The sequence below is a fragment of the Malus sylvestris genome, chromosome 6, assembly GCF_916048215.2.
Source record: "Malus sylvestris chromosome 6, drMalSylv7.2, whole genome shotgun sequence".
Lineage (NCBI taxonomy): Eukaryota > Viridiplantae > Streptophyta > Magnoliopsida > Rosales > Rosaceae > Malus > Malus sylvestris.
Genome location: NC_062265.1, coordinates 22,867,818 through 22,884,688, shown reverse-complemented (window position 1 = coordinate 22,884,688; position 16,871 = coordinate 22,867,818). Strand labels below are relative to the sequence as shown.

The 16,871-nt window shown below is 37.6% G+C and overlaps 3 protein-coding genes across 4 annotated transcripts; 1 reads left to right on the top strand and 2 right to left on the bottom strand.

The window, feature by feature from the left end:
* Nucleotides 1-24: 24 nt before the first annotated feature.
* LOC126625953 (uncharacterized) lies at nucleotides 25-3,596 on the bottom strand. Of its 2 annotated transcripts, none has more exons than XM_050295078.1 (4): nucleotides 3,133-3,596; nucleotides 2,948-3,043; nucleotides 681-2,742; nucleotides 25-552 (listed from the first exon to the last, which is right to left on the bottom strand). In XM_050295078.1, the coding sequence occupies exons 3-4, from the start codon at nucleotides 2,650-2,652 to the stop codon at nucleotides 281-283; spliced, it is 2,244 nt and encodes a 747-aa protein (XP_050151035.1). In that variant the 5' UTR covers nucleotides 2,653-2,742; nucleotides 2,948-3,043; nucleotides 3,133-3,596; the 3' UTR covers nucleotides 25-280. The 2 variants fall into 2 exon arrangements, with proteins under 2 accessions (XP_050151035.1, XP_050151036.1); XM_050295079.1 differs by having other exon boundaries at nucleotides 2,948-3,030.
* Nucleotides 3,597-5,985: 2,389 nt separating this feature from the next.
* On the bottom strand, nucleotides 5,986-9,317 carry LOC126626910 (protein HAIKU1-like). The gene is made up of 3 exons (XM_050296310.1): nucleotides 9,057-9,317; nucleotides 8,760-8,833; nucleotides 5,986-7,573 (listed from the first exon to the last, which is right to left on the bottom strand). The coding sequence occupies exon 3, from the start codon at nucleotides 7,309-7,311 to the stop codon at nucleotides 6,379-6,381; it is 933 nt and encodes a 310-aa protein (XP_050152267.1). The 5' UTR covers nucleotides 7,312-7,573; nucleotides 8,760-8,833; nucleotides 9,057-9,317; the 3' UTR covers nucleotides 5,986-6,378.
* A 1,104-nt stretch (nucleotides 9,318-10,421) lies between these two features.
* LOC126627119 (CMP-sialic acid transporter 1-like) lies at nucleotides 10,422-14,252 on the top strand. The gene is made up of 8 exons (XM_050296545.1): nucleotides 10,422-10,658; nucleotides 11,477-11,560; nucleotides 11,744-11,958; nucleotides 12,098-12,176; nucleotides 12,554-12,723; nucleotides 13,146-13,332; nucleotides 13,598-13,675; nucleotides 13,792-14,252. The coding sequence occupies exons 1-8, from the start codon at nucleotides 10,608-10,610 to the stop codon at nucleotides 13,933-13,935; spliced, it is 1,008 nt and encodes a 335-aa protein (XP_050152502.1). The 5' UTR covers nucleotides 10,422-10,607; the 3' UTR covers nucleotides 13,936-14,252.
* Nucleotides 14,253-16,871: the final 2,619 nt, after the last annotated feature.

Here is a 16,871-nt window from a genome sequence, read left to right as displayed (position 1 = left end):
TTTAAATGAAAAAGAAACACAGGGTGCATGAAAGACGATACGTGGAATTATGTTCATATACCTATGACGGTAAGAAATTTAAATTTTACAGATAAAGAGAGACAAGGAGTCACTGCTTCTAAAAAGGAACTAGAATTTTTGTTAAATGGAGGGGAACAAAAACTGATGTGTACTTGATTGAAATATATCGTGTTATTTTTTTTTTTTTACAGTTTGCTAAACTCTATTCGACGCCAGCAAAGTTTCTGGTGTCAAATATGTGATGTGAACCAAAAGACGCCTAATGTATCTCCGAATCCGAGACGTGTCCGCCCGTTCTGTGCCTGCTTCCGCTCGCACTACTCTTTGTGCTCATAGGACTCGGCAGTGGAGGGCTTTGGTTTGTCTTCATACCGCGTAGACATGGTTTTGCTGGAACCGAAAGCTTTGCTGGTGGAAGTTTCGGTGAAGCGAGTTTTGGTGGCGGAAGTTTTGGGGATGGAAATCTTGGCGACGGAAGCCTTGGCGTTGAGAGTCTTGGTGTTGTTGGTGTTTTTGATGTCCGTGTGTAACCTGAACAACATTTTTCCAGTCAAAGATTGTTAATGGTGAAAGTGCAGAAGCCCTAGGGCTTAAGGTAATCTGCTGATCGGTATTTCTTACGAGTACAGAAATGAATTGAGGTGGAATTATTGGCTGACCTGAGGCTTTTCTAGCCATCGCCTCTTGACGTTTCTTCGCAGTGAGAGTTCTCTTCATTGGAGCCTCTGAACAAACTGACCTTAGATCATAAGAGGACCTCACATCAAAACAGACGGACCTTGTTTCGCTTAGTGGTACGAATGGATCTTCTGCAATGGACATAGTGTCAACGTTGCCATTCGGAGATTCTTGCTTGAAATTTGCGGATGTTGTATCACTTATGGAATCCAGACTCCTGATTCTCATGATGCCAGGGCTAGTCTTCTCCTTCTCCCCAAGCCGGTAAGAGAACATTTGGAATGGAAGTTGCGATATTGAGGATAAATCAGCGTACCCGGCAGCTGAACTATTCTTCAGGAACCATGACTCTATCTCGCAGTAATCCGTAGGAGGGGATTGCAGTATAGGCTGATCATCGTCGGGGTTCAGAGTAAGGAACTTCTTTATGTAGCGCAAAACGCGACAGATGGATGAGAAGCTCAGGCGCTGAGACGGGTCACTGTGCCAGCATCTCTTGGTTAAATTGACAAGGTATTTTGGTGAAGGGTATGGGAAGAGAGGCCTCCCTCCTGCTCTTATAGTGTTACTCATCTTGTCCCCTTGAAGATGTGAATCTTCGAAAGGAACTTTCCCAGTCAAGAGCTCAAAGCAAAGCATCGCGAAGCTGTATACGTCTGCTTTCTCCGTGTATTTGGAACGACCTTTGTTTCCTGGTTGCTCTTGCTCAGCTAGGACTTCCGGGGCACACCAAATCAAAGGGTTGATTTCGTTCTGCTGCTGTGATTTTCGATAAGTAGGTTTGCGCACGCATGATAAACCAAAACCTGAGACTTTTACATGAAAATAGCCTTCTGTGCAGCTCCTTGCCTTAAGAAAGACATTCAAAGGGTTCAACTCCCCATGGTAGATCTTCCTAGAGTGGAGATATTCCATGCCTCTTGCAATCTGAAGCATGATATCAACCACTACCGGGAGTGAAAACAAAACCTGCCTTCTTGCGCCACAGTTTTCCTTCATGTAGCAGCGCAGATCCTTGTTCATCAACTCCATAACAAGAAAGCATTCCTTCTTTTCCTCGTCATAAAACCCGGAAAGGTACTGCAGCACATTGGGGTGGGAAAGTGTGAGAAGAGTTGAAATCTCCGAATTCAAAGGTTCAATATCCCCAAAGAAGTGTCTCATGGCAAAGTTCTGGCCCAACCACTGGATCTCCTTGTACTGCGTTCCCCCTCCTAACCGCCGCCTAACATGGTAATCCGCTGATCCCAATAAGATTGAGCTCGGAAAGAGCTTCCCATTTAAGGTTTCCGACCCACTCAGTTTCTTGAGCAGCAAGTCTCCAAGCTGCTGCTCATTCCTCGTTGAACCAAAGGATCCTGAAATCTTTTTCACCTTAAGAGCTTCAACAAGCCGCCATCTATCTTCCCTCCAAGCACTCTCCAACCTGTTGCAAATCAACTTCGGGACCAAATACTGCTTCCCAAATCTCCATTGGAAAAGTTTGGGGTCATTCCACTCCCTGTCATACTTCCTCGTGAGCAGAACCCTCTTCTTGTGCATCTCCTCCTGATCGAGCCCCGCAATCTCTCCAGCATTCTCAATCGCCTCAATCACGGCTGCATAGTGGCAGAACAAGTTGTGGATGTGAAATTCGACGCAGTCCTTGTTCTGATGGAGGAGGATTGTTTTGCCCCACCAGTTTTTCACATCCATGCAATGCCGCATATAAAGCTCCCCTTCCTTGAAAACCCTGTGCAGCTCCCTCAGAGGCTGCTCGAGGGCTTTCCATTTCGTCTTCTTCTCTTCGAGTTTTAGGTTCAACTGGATCTCCTCTCCGATCGTGTCAAACGCCAACGTGAACACATCATGCAACAAACAGCACTGGCATTGATTGATCAGAATCTCATCTCTCAACATCATCAGAGCCTTCATACTTCCCAAAACCTCTCCAATATGCCGGAATTGTTCCATTCCGGCTCACACAGCGAAAAACTTCCCGATACAGACAGCAATCCGGACAGAAATCAAGCAACCAAACTCCGATCAAATTCTCAAGATCCTCTGCCAATACAACCAAAAACAAACACACGAAACGAAAACAAAGGTTTTAATTACATTTGATCATCAAGATTACAACTTTACAACCATACATCAAAACCCAAAAATACAAAATTGTTTCATCTAATTTGAGATTAATTAAGAAAATAAATTAAGAAAATTGAAATTAATTAAAGGGTTTTCATCAAATTAACCAATAACTACGTACCCTGAGCCAAAATTCAAACTTTAATTTCTCTTTTATTGGATGCAGAAATATCCAAATGAGCCAATCCACGTCGAATCCTGACCCTGACCCAAAAATCTGATCAACCTGACATCAATTGGAATCAAATCAAAAGATTAAGGAAACTGAAAAGAAACCAGACAACAATAAGGAGAAAAATTACAGACCGTTTCAGTTGCTGTTTCTGGTATCCGGTGTCGGGTCGGAATTCCCACCCAAGTTACGGTCAAGCATTTATCTGAACCGCCTCCTGATAAGGCGGTATGGTGGTCATTGGACAGAAACCGAATCAGAACCAGAAAAATGATGAAACAACGTTTGACGAACAGAAACAAAAACAAGTGACGGATTTTCCGAGGCAGCCGTTTGTCACCTTCCGAAACGATTTTTTATTTATTAATTTTTCGAATAAAAAAAACTGAAACACCTGACGACACAAGAGGAAGAAGAACAGAACGAACCAAAAAAAAAATGGAAAAAGAAAAAGCTGCAATCTGTTTTTTAATTTTATTTTTTCTCTCGAACGAAAAAAAATTAACAAAAATTAAAAAACAGACTGCAGCTTTTGGGGGAAAATTAAAAGGAAAATGGAAAGTGTTGAGGGGCAGAAGGGAGGCGTTTGGGTCCGTTTTCTCTGGGACTCTATTTATATTGTCTCCCGCGTTTTTCGAGTTCCTTAAGGACAAGGAAGACAACGTTCTTATTATGCTGTTTACCTTCTCGGTCTGCGACTCTGTACTCGCTTGTTTTAGCGGGAGAATGGTCCGACGTCGTTCTGAGGTGGGCGTAGGACTGACTGCCCAGTCAAAAGACTCCAAGGTGTTATTTAGGGCTTCGAGTTTGAACAATGAGCTGTGATGAGGTGTTTTCTGTATGAGTAAACTAAATAAGGTATTCCTCTTCAATTTGTGATGAGATACATGAGCCATAAATTTACAATAGGGGCTCGAGAAGCGATATATTTGAGTGTTAAAAATTGAATGCCCGTTCTGAGTTAACTCAAACACGAAAAATTGAAAAATAGTAATTTTGAACTTTATTGGTGAATGAATACAAGTTCTAATACAACTAGAAATGAATTCGCAAAGAGCTTGCGCCCAAAGTTCCTACTTCGATTCCCAATTCCTAATATTCATGTTCGAATATTCTATCTGTAATTTAATGTAAAAAATCGTTGATATATCAAATACACATATCTTAATATCTTGGTTAAATTTCCATCCATCTTTTTTTTTCCACATCACGATGTTACCGTTGTTCCATATGTTCTAAAGCTTTCAATTCAAACAAATTAAATTATGTCAATTTTGTTTCAAGCCGAATGTTTTATGTGAAATTAGCTTGGATGTGGCAGGTGACAGCAATAAACTTGGATTATATTAATTCCTTGATTTTGACGGTAATATTATATTATACATAAAATATAGGATTTGACAATATTTTTTTTGTTGGAAAAAGATAATATAATTAGATTTTTTAATAAGGATTTTTAACCAAAATGATATTCGAAATTAACATAACTCATTATTTTAGTTTCTAAGAATATTAAAATCAATTTTGTTCATCATCAATTATTTTGATACTTCTATGACAATCTTTATTAAATAGGGATAAAATGATAAAAATACCTTTAATTTTTGTCAAATCATTTTAGTCTTTTGTTTATTAAATGAAAGGCATTTTTTTTTCATTGTGGTCCCTATTTAACAAATTTAAAAAAAATTAATTAAATGATTAATGGTAGACAAACTTAATGATCACTTCGATAAATTTCAAATTTCATAAACCCAAATGCCTTTTGGTTATTCATAAACGACAAACACTAAACCAATAAGTATCCCTTAAGGGTGCGTTTGGTACGCAGACGGGACGGGACGGGACGGGACGGGACGGAACGGGACGGGACGGAACGAAGGTGTAATTTTTGAAAAAGACATGGGGTATATTTGTCTTAAAATGGTAAAACATTGTGTTCCACAGACGTGGAACAAACCCGTTCCAGGGGGGGAGGTGGAACGCAAAAACACCCAAAATCTGTCCCGTGGAACAGCCCGTTCCACCCATTTTTGGCGCACCAAACGCGGGACGGAACACCTCGTCCCGTTCCGTCCCGTCCCGTCCCACGTACCAAACGCACCCTAATGGCATAATCTAGGTGGTCTAAGTCAATGGGGGATATGCCACGTAGACCACTAACGGTTGTTAACGAATGGAAACACACGTTTGAACAATTCAAAGCTGCTGCAGAGGAGAGAGGGCAATTACTTAGTATATTTAATTATCACCGGAAATGCATTAATTAAGATTTAAGATGTGCTTAATAGCTTTTTTCAGTTGTTTTCCAACATAACATGTAGTAGGACAAGCTACGTGTAACGGCGTTTATTTTCTGCTGATCAACGTAACACCATATTGAAAAGAATACAAGAATTTCACATCGAAAAATTGATAAACGGAATCCGTAAATAAGACTACATTGTGGGACTTGTAATAGAAATGAGACCTAAGGCCACACGCTTGACGTGCAGTGCAGGTGATAAAATGCAAAAGTCGAAAACAATACGGTGGTTGGTCATAAAAAAGTCATGGAATGGCGAACAAATAAATCGCAAAGCAAATGACACACAAGCAATACCAAGTTGGCATGCAGCTGAAAACACACAAATAATCAAATAATTCTGTTGATACATTCGACTAATGAAACGTTTTATAATTAGTAAACTATATTTAGTGTCATAACCTACATCATCCAACCTGCAACCTTTCTTCCCAAGAGTCTAGACAAGCATCATTTTTACAACTACGTACAATACTTGAACAAAGTGAAAGTTCGTGCAAACAACATTCGTGAAACACACAGAAATTACATCATATATCTTTCGTAAAGAGAGTCAATTCTGCAATTCATTAAACCTCAGGATTAATGAATTTTTCTGGACATGACAATTAATTCGTCGCGACACACCGTTAAAGGATATAATCTAAAAGCAGAACAGCAATGAATAACTAAGAAAGGAAAATTATGAGCTGATCAAGCAAGATAATTATTCATTGAACGTATCAAGGTACAACAAAACTATAATCGCTAAACCGAAATTCCTTCCACATGCCGGTTAACTGAGGAGGAATTAACAACAGACTACAATTTAATCAAAATATTACAAAATTACAAGAAAAGACATCAGCTGATGATACAGATTCAAGATTCGAAAAGCTTGCAGAGACGATGTCAATGAAAAAAATACAGAAGCGAGAAATAAACACTACAGGTAGCCTAAAGAGCCCACTTAAACTACCAGTATACAATATATTTTTCACAGAAGAAGCTCCTAGAAGTAGTCGATCAGTCCACATAAAGAAATAGCTCAGGGGAAAGTATGCAACTCACATGCTTAACAGTGTTGTGCCAACTCTTAATGACCCCTCCATCTTGGACTTGAAATGGGGAAAAACCCCGAAGGAGATATTGGAAACAAAATGCCGGGAGAAGGTGGGGGTTGAGGCCCTGGACCTAATAGCCCTGATTGGCCCATGGGAGAAAACTGAAAATTGGGGGTCCATGGTGGAGGAAACTGTATCCCAGGTGAAAGCAATGGATAAGGTGACCGTGGTGACAACAAGTTCATGTAACCCGTTGGGGATGGCAACAAAAACTGTGAAGTTGGTGAGGGTAAGAGGGGAGGACCCATCATCTGTGGGTGCTGTAGATTAGTTGCATGTGGCCCAGGGCCGTTCATTCTCGGGGGTGGGTGAGCAGATATGGATGGGTTAGGAAGTAAACCGGTTGATGGTGGCTGAGACTGCATCTGATCTGAAACTTGTGGTTGAGGCTGAGGTTGGTTTCCCCTTGGAGTTGGATCTAACATCGAACTTTGAAGGTACCGCATATATGCTGAGATTGGAGACTCAGCTGTATTTTGCCACATTGAATCTCCAGGTGGAAATGGCGGCATTGGTGTAGGTGATGGATGTCCAACCTGAGGAGGCCTAACAAAGTTATTGTAGGGAACCAGTGGTTGGCCTGCAGGAAGAGGAGCTGGAGGTGGGTTTAAGGGTCTATTGTTGATAGGCGTTAACGGGGGAGGTCGAATTCTCTGCAACCGCATACTTTGGGGCTTTGGCGGATTCTGGGGAGGTCTAGGCAAAGGTTCCTGTGATGGAGAACCAGTAAGCTGCTGAACCATGTTCCTGAAATCATTCTTGCTTATGTTGTATACCTGAGGCTGAGGTTGTTGCCTTGCGTCATTATTACCAAATTTGGGTTGGTGCAAGGGACTCTTCCTTATATTTTTCCCCATTTTGTTCACACCCAAATGATCATTATGCATGTTTGCAGAGTTATCCATTTTGAAGAAACTCACAGATACTCACACCAGCTACCAATTTAACTTTTGACAATGTCCCACAATGTCAAACCATTCTGATACTTTGAAACTGCAGCCAAAGCTTGAAATTGAAGCTCAAACCACTTCCCAGCTCCTTGAATCTCACTTCAACCAGGCCAACAGAAATACACGTGATTGGCTAAATACTTTTTTGGTGAACAGACCAGATACCTCAGTGTTGCATGTTAGAAACAGCAGAACAATCCAATTCTCTTTTGGCAACCTGCATGCTAAAAATTGAAGGTCAAGTAATCCCCTCCAAAATAAACTTAAACAAATACTAATTCCCTATCTATTATTATATCTAATATCCTACTTGAAAGTTGAAAGTAAAAAACAAATCAATCATCAGCAGAAACGTTAGAATTCCTAAGTATAAATTCCCCCATAAAAAAAAAGAAATTCAAAAATTACAGTAACTAACCTAAGGGAAATGAAACTAGTGTGTATTCATGATAGCTTTCTATAAACTGATTTGCATTAGTAAATGCCCATGTTTCATTGCGATTATTTTGTGTTTGGGTCCAATTTGGTTAACCTATGTTTGACATCGAATGCTAAACCAACTTGTGTATTTTTTGGTTTTATTTGTAGAAGGCAATGACCAAGTCAGTCCTATTGTTTCAAAGATTGTTTAAAAAAGGTTGCAGGGGACAATAGTGCCCTCCCCTATAACATTAGGCAAGGACCCCTATCTAACCACAGGCTCCTAAGAACCAGTGCTTCTATTTTTTAATCTATATCAATGAAATGCTCATTCCCGCCATATTTTGATGAAAAACTTTACTGTGATTACTTTTATGATCTTAACACAAATTATAGTTAGAATAAGTATTTTTGTAAAAGTCAAGTTACTGACTGTACTCGATTGGTATTGACTAGAGGAGAACACTAGTTTAGTATAGAATGGAAAAACCTATTGGTTCTAAGCCATCTATGGTAAGGCCCTTTGACATCACTGCCTTGGCTAAGAATTCTTGATCTGATTACACAGAGAAGATAGCCAACCACCAACAATGTTGGAGGGAGCTAACGCTCGAGGGGGCACCCCCTCTTTTTTTTTTTTTTTTGGTTGTCACCAAATGAGGACTCAATAGATGTACAAACTTTCCTTCAAATCGCTAACTGCCCCTTTAACTTCTTTATGTTTTCCTTCTCTCACCATGTTCACCTCATAAAAATTTTCTATTTTTCTGATTCTAAATTTTGAAATATACAATATACCTCAAATTTCTCTCAATTTTTATTTCATAACCTTATCTGCTTCATATATTAAAAAAGTAAAAGTAATTTTGTTAGTGTGGAAATCTAATAAATTACGTTTCTTTAGTTTTGTTAGTTCAAGTTCAATTTACATTCACAGCAAGCAACCAATACATTAACAGAAAGAAAAAGGTTGAGATTTTAACCTGCAGATTCAGCAAAAGCAACCAACATCCCCCAATTCAATGGTGAACTCCTTCTCCAACAAAATAAACCCTTCCTACGTTACACAAATTTAGAGAAATTAGAATCAAACTAATAAAATAGAAGCCAAAATTTAAACTGAAACCCTTCAAAACCCTAACTGCAACCCGAGAATGAAATTGCAATTGACCCTTTAACTGAAATAAAAACCCTGTGGGTTCAAAACCCCTCAAAGATATTGAAATTAAGCAAAACCCTAATTCCAAAAAATGAAAGTTGACCTCATATAGTGATGTTACCTTAAATTTGAGTTCGAACTTGAAGAGGGAGGATGGACTCGTCTAAAATTGCAAAGAGTAGAAGAGGCGGATGGATGCTTCTGATCCAATTTTAGGGTTTTGGATTTTGGGGAAATCGGGGGTTTTCAGGATAGGTGGTCGTGGTGGTGTGGTGCCGGTGTTTATGGTGGTTTTAGGACTTTCGAGAAGAGAGAGAGAGAGAGAGAGAGAGAGTCGAAGACCAAATCAAAAGGAAGAGAGAATTAAATAACGGTCCAATCAAAAGATGCGGAAATTGCTTTAGCTAGTCATTCCTTTCTTCAATAACCGCGTGAGACTATTTTTATGGTAGAATAAATTAAAATTTTAAATTAAATGATGTATCATTACTAAAAAATTAAAATAAAAATTAATGAAAAAAATTTGAAAATTTTAAGTTTTAACGGTAATAACAAAATAAATGAGAAAATGAATAGTACCAAGATTGACTTTTTAGTGTAAAAATATGATTTTTCGTTAAAATGAACTGATAGCTTTTCGTTAAAGTTCTAAAAAATAAACGCGTTAATTAATATTTAAGTAATAATTCAATACCAACGTTCATAACATTTGGTTTAGAAATTTGGTTTCTTATTACTCTTTATCGTACATAATCATAATGTGTATTAAGTATGTATAATTTAACAAATCTTCTTAAAATTTTCTAAAATAGAAAATATTTTTTTTAATAATATTATGCTCAATAAAAATAAAAACGTTAATAATAATTTAGTCATTAACATCTTATTTACAAAATACGATAATCTTTACATAATCTGATCCCCCAAAATCTAATATATATTTTCCTAAATAATTAGGCAAACCATGATAAACCGTTAAACATTTGAACTCACTCAAAGCAAGTGGTTCTCTACTGCACTGGGGGATAGGAATGTTGTTCTTGCACTACACGTGTTCAAATTCCGTCTGTTTCTTAATCTAAACTATACATTAATAAAACTCTATTTGTCAAACAAAACTTTAGCAAATTATCACTCTAACCCTCTTATCAAAACTGAACAAAAATAAAAAAATACGTGAACAATTTAATAATTACGGCATAACACAAATTTTATAAATAAATAAGGGAACTTTAACGAAAAGCACCCGGTACTGTTCACTTTAATGAAAAACCACATTTTTACACTAAAAAGTCAATCCTGGTACTATTCATTTTACCCTTTATTTTGTCATTATCATTAAAATTCAAAGTTTTCAAGCCTTTTTCATTAGTTTTTCTTTTTTTATTTGTCTCTTTTTTGTTTAGTTGTTATCGGTGCTCATTAATGTTAAGCCGTAGTAAAATAAAAATATATATTTAGTTGAAAGCATGTGTGCCGATTTCTAGCCTAACATCAATCTAAGAAATCTTTGATAAAAAAAAAAAAAAAAAAAAAAACCTCAGAAATCCAACTCACTAAACAGGCCAAAAAGCTCTTGCCCACACAATCCAATGCCCGAATCAGCGCGTACATATTCTTAGCGAAGCCCCAAACTTTACGCGCGCAACCGCGGGTTGCCTGGAAGAAGACGATGCAGTGGTACTTCGTTGCCGCGCTGCTTACCGTCCTCACCAGCTCTCAGGTCAGCAAACATTAAGACCCTGCGATTTCTGGTCGTTTTGTTACTACCCTTTTGCGTTTCACTGTTTTCTGGATCTCTGTTGTCTCTTAATATCTGAATCTGAGTTCTGCAATGTTTGGATTTCGGACCCAGTTTCGATATTTTGGGCAGCTCAGCTCAAATCAGCTCAAATCGATTCAGTGTAGCGTTAATTTAATTCTCCCCGAAATAATTATTTTTGAGTTTTTGTTTAATATTGATTTAATATGCAGCTTTCTGTTTGTGTAATTATGTGTTACCCAATATTTGAAATGTGTAATTTTGAGTACCAGTGTGGCAATGGCACATCGATTTCGATTTCCAACTGAAAGATGAATGAAAGAGGCTTTAAATTGTTTAAAGTGTGTGGCTTTGCTTGCTTATGTTTACTGAAAGAGCTGCTGATGGAACTATATCTCAAAACTGTGGCTAATATCTGAGCTGTGAAAGTACAACTGTGGGCGCTACATTTCTCGAACAAAATAATGCGAAAGGAAATATTTTGCTCTTCGTATCTGATCATTGACTAGTTTACGTGAAAATGTAATGCTCGAAGCTTGTACCAGATATGAGTTGTTTCTTGAGATCTTATGGTGGATGTTCTCGCATGTAATTTTGTAGAACTCATGGTTGGGGATCAAATAACACTTTAGCACTTAATGATTTGTATGTTTTATGAAACTCCGTAGGGGGTTTGTGGTTTAACTGCTGGTTTTGGATCAATTTGTTCCAAACATTTACCCCATTTTTCAATCTGTAAGAAATGAGCATTCATTCGTTTATAATTTAAATAATGTCAGGGAATCTTGACAACTCTTTCTCAAAGCAATGGCAAATATAAGTATGACTATGCAACTGTTCCGTTTCTTGCTGAAGTATTCAAGGTACTTCACCATACCTATCTTCATTTATTGCATCATTTAGCTTGTAAAGTCAATGATTTTCCTCTTAAAGCCATCAAATTAGAGATAGTATTCCACTACAAAATGACTCATTTCCTTTCCTCCAATATTTGATGCCTTTTCTAGTTGTACTGATATGTTTCATTGTGGTTCTTTAAAATACAGCTTATAGTTTCCTGTTTACTTCTTTGGAGAGAGTGTCGCATATCACCCTCAGTACGAATGACTACAGATTGGAAGAGTGTGCGCTTGTATCCTATTCCTTCAGTCATATATCTAATTCATAACAATGTTCAGTTTGCCACTCTTGTTTATGTGGATACGTCCACATATCAGATATTGGGTAACCTGAAGATTGTTACTACTGGAATATTGTTCAGGTGCCTACTTTATTAGTTTTCGGGGTGACATAATCTGAATGGTTTTCAATTTTTTTATATTTCTATTTGGAATTTTTCTCTGCCCAGTTATATCTTTGTCATTAATTGATTGATTTTTCTGTATTGTCTGATACTTCAGGCTATTCCTGAGAAAGAAGTTGTCAAATATTCAATGGATAGCAATTGTTTTATTAGCTGTTGGAACAACCACAAGCCAGGTGTCTTTTTGGTTTTCAAGTTGGGTTTTCTTTTGTTGACTATTCGTTTTCAGAACTGTTTCACAGATGTTTGCAGGGTAACCTGTTGTTGATGGAGCATGTTAAAAAGATATTGTTGTCTACAATCATCTCAACTTTCTATTAGGTTCTTGACAGAATCCAGAATATGATATTTTTCTGACCTCCTAAGATTAAATTGGAATTAGTTGAGAAGAGTATGCGTAACATAAGTTCTTGTTTTCTATTGGCTGACAAAAATTCTTCGATTCAGGAATTTCTTGAATGATGCAATTTTATTACACTCTAAAGTTGATAAATTTTGTCCATTAGGACGAATGATTTCTTATTTGTTGATATACTTTTAATTAATCTGGTAGGTTAAAGGTTGTGGAGAAGCGTCATGTGATTCTTTGTTCTCAGCACCAATCCAAGGATATATGCTTGGCATTCTATCTGCTTGTATGTCAGCATTAGCAGGTGTTTACACAGAGTTCCTCATGAAGAAGAACAATGATAGTTTGTACTGGCAGAATGTACAATTGTATACGTAGGTATCTTTTCTCCACATCATGCCTTGCTTTCTTTGATTAATTTCAACTATGATATAGTATATTATGACTTCTTACTATCTGAAAGCTCAGGGGTGCATTTTCCATTTAGTTCAGTTCTTCTCAAAAAAAATTTAGTTCAGTAAGAATTTTTTTTCATGGACCTTGTTATATATTACAACTACAAGTCAGGCCTCTTTATGCACCTTTTAGGATTGTGATATAGAAAAAGTAGCATCATTTGTGAACTCATTGCATTGTCTTGTCTTGTGATTAGCAAATAACATTTCTTTTGTTTGAGATATGTACATGAGTTTTATTTACTGCATGATTAATTGTCCATTTAGAGTTGTGGAAAGAAAATATTGTCTGTTCCTCTGAGGGTACACACTAGATTGGTCTAATGGCAATCCTTTTACAGGTTTGGTGTGATTTTCAACATAGCACGGCTTCTCTTCGATGATTTCAGGGGTGGATTTGAGAATGGACCTTGGTGGCAACGCCTTTTCAATGGATATAGTCTTACAACTTGGTTGGTCGTGCTAAATCTTGGATCTACTGGCTTGCTTGTTTCATGGTTGATGAAGTATGCTGACAACATAGTGAAGGTAATTATTGGAACTGCTGAGCTAATTTCCGGTGTTCTCTTGTATTAAGTGTTGTTATCATTTTAGATGGATGCAACATGTATTATACTAGTGGTAAGCAATCTGTGTGGAAAGATCAAATATAGGGTTTAGCATCAATCAAGTAATTTCCTTTTTTCCCTGTTGTAGATTCTTTGCATACATTCTTATCAAATACAACTGACTGCTGACCCGAGTTTGTCTTTCGCCCTTCAACTTACTCTGTTCATTTATTTGCTTCTTTCAGGTGTATTCCACCTCAATGGCAATGCTGCTGACAATGGTTTTGTCAGTATACCTTTTCACTTTCAAGCCCACATTACAGGTATGTTCCATCCATGCACAGATCTGCACTTCCTCTCCTTCTCTCTCTTTCTCTCTCTGGAAACTACAAATTAGGTTATTAATAAACTTTGGTTCTCATCCATTCTGTTGTTGCAGCTTTTCTTGGGCATTATTATCTGTATGATGTCACTACACATGTACTTTGCCCCTCCGAACATGCTGGTAGACTTACCCTTACCTGTAAAATCAACCACTGAGAGTCTGAAAGAAGTTTCAGTTGAACGAAAATCAGATTCGTGATGGTCTCCTTGAGGGAACTAATAATTTTGAAAGTTGCATTGAATTGCCCAAACTGGGGCATAATATAGTTTGGTTGATTGGAGAAGTATCTGTAGTTTGAATCAAAAAATTCTGCCAAAGAGAACGCTTAGTCTAGCTAGGATTACTCTTCTTGACGTTGGGGAGAAACTGATTTGATCATGTACTTGAACAGATTGATTCCTTGTGGCCACAAATTCTTGTTTATGTATCTGCTGGGTTTGCCTGCTCAAAGTCTATATGTAACTGTGACTTGTTGAAACATGATCAGGAGATTTACTTCTTGAAATTCTTCATTACTCGAGGTTTGTATCGTGATTAGGTTAACTGTTATTCATCTGAACTGTGACCGGAAGAAATGTTTGCCTATCAGATTCTGATTCAACAACTCCTTGTTTATGGGATGGCTTTTGATTGTGACCTTTTCCGGTTATTTGGTGCACAGTTGTATGCTCCAGTGTTTAATATACACTGAATTTTAGCTGTTAGATCTTGATCATTAGATTGTTGATCAATCAACGATCTACAGTAAAAAATCTTGGCGCATAAGACATACCAGAGTATAGTAGAAAATCTCAGTCTACATTTTTGCGCTTCAAATATCATTTTGAATGTGTAGCCCTTGCTATATTTTTTCCATCTCTATTGGCACTTCATACACTAATACTTTATTAGTTATAGTATATTGAACATTTTAATAAAAATTTAGAAAGAGAGACCAACTGGTAGCCCGCTTGCTGGGGACAACATTTTCACTTTTCGTATTAAAAGAAGCCCTTTGAATCACGATTGGAGATGGTCCTAGACCACATTACTGTACACCAACCAGTCTTTTCCAACGTTGAAATGAGCCTCAAATTTGAATTCTTTCTTTGAGTATTGCCAAAAAATATACTCAATAATAATTCTGGTCCATGTTTTGCCAACACCAGTTACGCCATTAAAAGATTGAACATTAAGACTATTGGAACAAGCCCACAAAATTGAGCTCAAGACTTTTGCTACAGCAATGAGCTAACATTGTGACCATAATTGATGGCCAACACCTTCCCTTAGAGACAATGAAGTGCAAAATGGATATGTACAGAGTATCGCATGATATAAAAAGTACCAAGTTGGTTTGGACATTATTTTCTCCACTTTGCTTTGAACGTTGAAAGATCTAGAAAATATGGGTGGTGGATGTTCAATTAGAAATCAATTATAGAATACTACTAATCATTCTATCTTCGTGCATTTATTTTAGAATAGATATGTTTCACTCTAAAGTAAGTAACTTGAGAGGCTTTGCATTGTAACTCTCTCTCAGCCCTTGAGCTTGCCCATATAAATATGTAAAATATCACCGAGGAATCTTTTGATCCAATGCCACCTGGTGTTATTAACTCGTAACACTATATTATAACACATGTTAATACAATATTTTTTATCTGTTTTTATTAATTACATGTTGTCCACCTATGTTATAACACGTATTTTTTACTGCGTGACAATCATGCTGAAGTGTTTCAAAATGCTTTTGTTTTCAAAACGTTAAATCTTCTCTTTAGTACGCTTTCTTGTATTCAAGCACATCCTAGAATAATCTTCCTCTCTCTCTTGCTCTTTGGGATGCCTATAAAAGGCCAACTTTGCAACACCAAAGACCAACTTTGCATGAGTTACTAGCCTTCTCAACAGAATCGAGAAGATGAATACCACTGAAACTGGCTTTAGCAACCACGCTTTCACCAAGCTCGGTGGCCTCCAAGGAAATGAGCAAACTAGTAAGAACCACACCCCATGCAACTTCCAGATGCCTCTGCACTACCCAAGGTACCAGAAGAGTGACTATGAGAGCATGCCTGAGTGGAAACTGGACTGCCTTCTGAAGCAGTATGGCCTCCCAGTCATCGGAGATGTCAACCAAAAGAGGAAGTTTGCCATGGGGGCCTTCCTTTGGCCTTCCCAGTATGAATGAGAGAAACCCTTGTTCTTGCTTTGCTACAATTTTCTAGTGTTAGTTGAATATTATCTTGGATTAGTTTTGAGAAGTATCCCTTAAGTACTGTCTGTATGTAACCAGCAATACATTATGATACTGTACGTACTTTTGCTTAATGTAATGAATCAAATAAGGGTTCTAAATTAACGTGTGTGTTATCTACTATTAAAAATTAATTAATGAGATGAAATCGTTGTTTAGTGCTCCGTTATTACTATATGTTAAGCGTCTCTCCGGTTCTACGCCGCCGGTATGATGAAAGCTGCTGCGGTGAAAATCATAAAAACTATCTCTCTGGTTTTCGTCGAAGCAAACAGAAACCATGTCAAAAATAGTATTGTTTCGCAGTTCATGAGAAGAATTATTGCTCCTTAAGCAACTATTGTTGTTCCAGAATATCCAATGCTCAAACTACGTACCCAATGCCAATACCAATTTCAATGAGATTGATCAGCAGAAAAGGGATGATGATTCCTCCTCAGTTGTAGTTGCCAATGATCCCGCTTTTGAGAAGAAAGGTTACGGTGATGTGATGCCACAATTAGTGTACTGATGTTGATGGCCGCAGGCATATGGTAAGCCAGTAGTGCCTTCACCACTAACAGGGGTGCTCATTGTGAATAACAACACTGACAGTTTCTTCAGGTTGTTCTTAGGCCGGAAGTAGTTGGCCCAGAACATGCCCTGGAAGCAGCCATTTGTGGAAAACAGCTACGAAAATCCGGTTATAGTCAACTAATGACGACTCACAAGACATGTAAACGGATGGCAATAATTCCTCTAAACAATTATTTCACCAAAAGATAAGATCATCCAAACAATAAGGTCATCAAACATAAGCTTGGTTGCTTCTCCATCCATCTTTTATGTACAGTTTATTTTTTCTGGGTTCAAATGCTTGAAATTGTTAATTTCTATAAGTTGCCCCTTTTGT

Excerpts from the sequence above, each read along its gene's own strand:
- LOC126625953 (XM_050295078.1), bottom strand. The coding sequence starts at position 2,652 with ATGGAACAATTCCGGCATATTGGAGAGGTTTTGGGAAGTATGAAGGCT. Across the intron at positions 553-680 it reads GATGGCTAGAAAAGCCTCAG|GTTACACACGGACATCAAAA; the intron begins GTCAGCCAATAA and ends AATGTTGTTCAG.
- LOC126626910 (XM_050296310.1), bottom strand. The coding sequence starts at position 7,311 with ATGGATAACTCTGCAAACATGCATAATGATCATTTGGGTGTGAACAAA.
- LOC126627119 (XM_050296545.1), top strand. The coding sequence starts at position 10,608 with ATGCAGTGGTACTTCGTTGCCGCGCTGCTTACCGTCCTCACCAGCTCT. Across the intron at positions 11,959-12,097 it reads ACTACTGGAATATTGTTCAG|GCTATTCCTGAGAAAGAAGT; the intron begins GTGCCTACTTTA and ends CTGATACTTCAG. Across the intron at positions 13,333-13,597 it reads ATGCTGACAACATAGTGAAG|GTGTATTCCACCTCAATGGC; the intron begins GTAATTATTGGA and ends TGCTTCTTTCAG.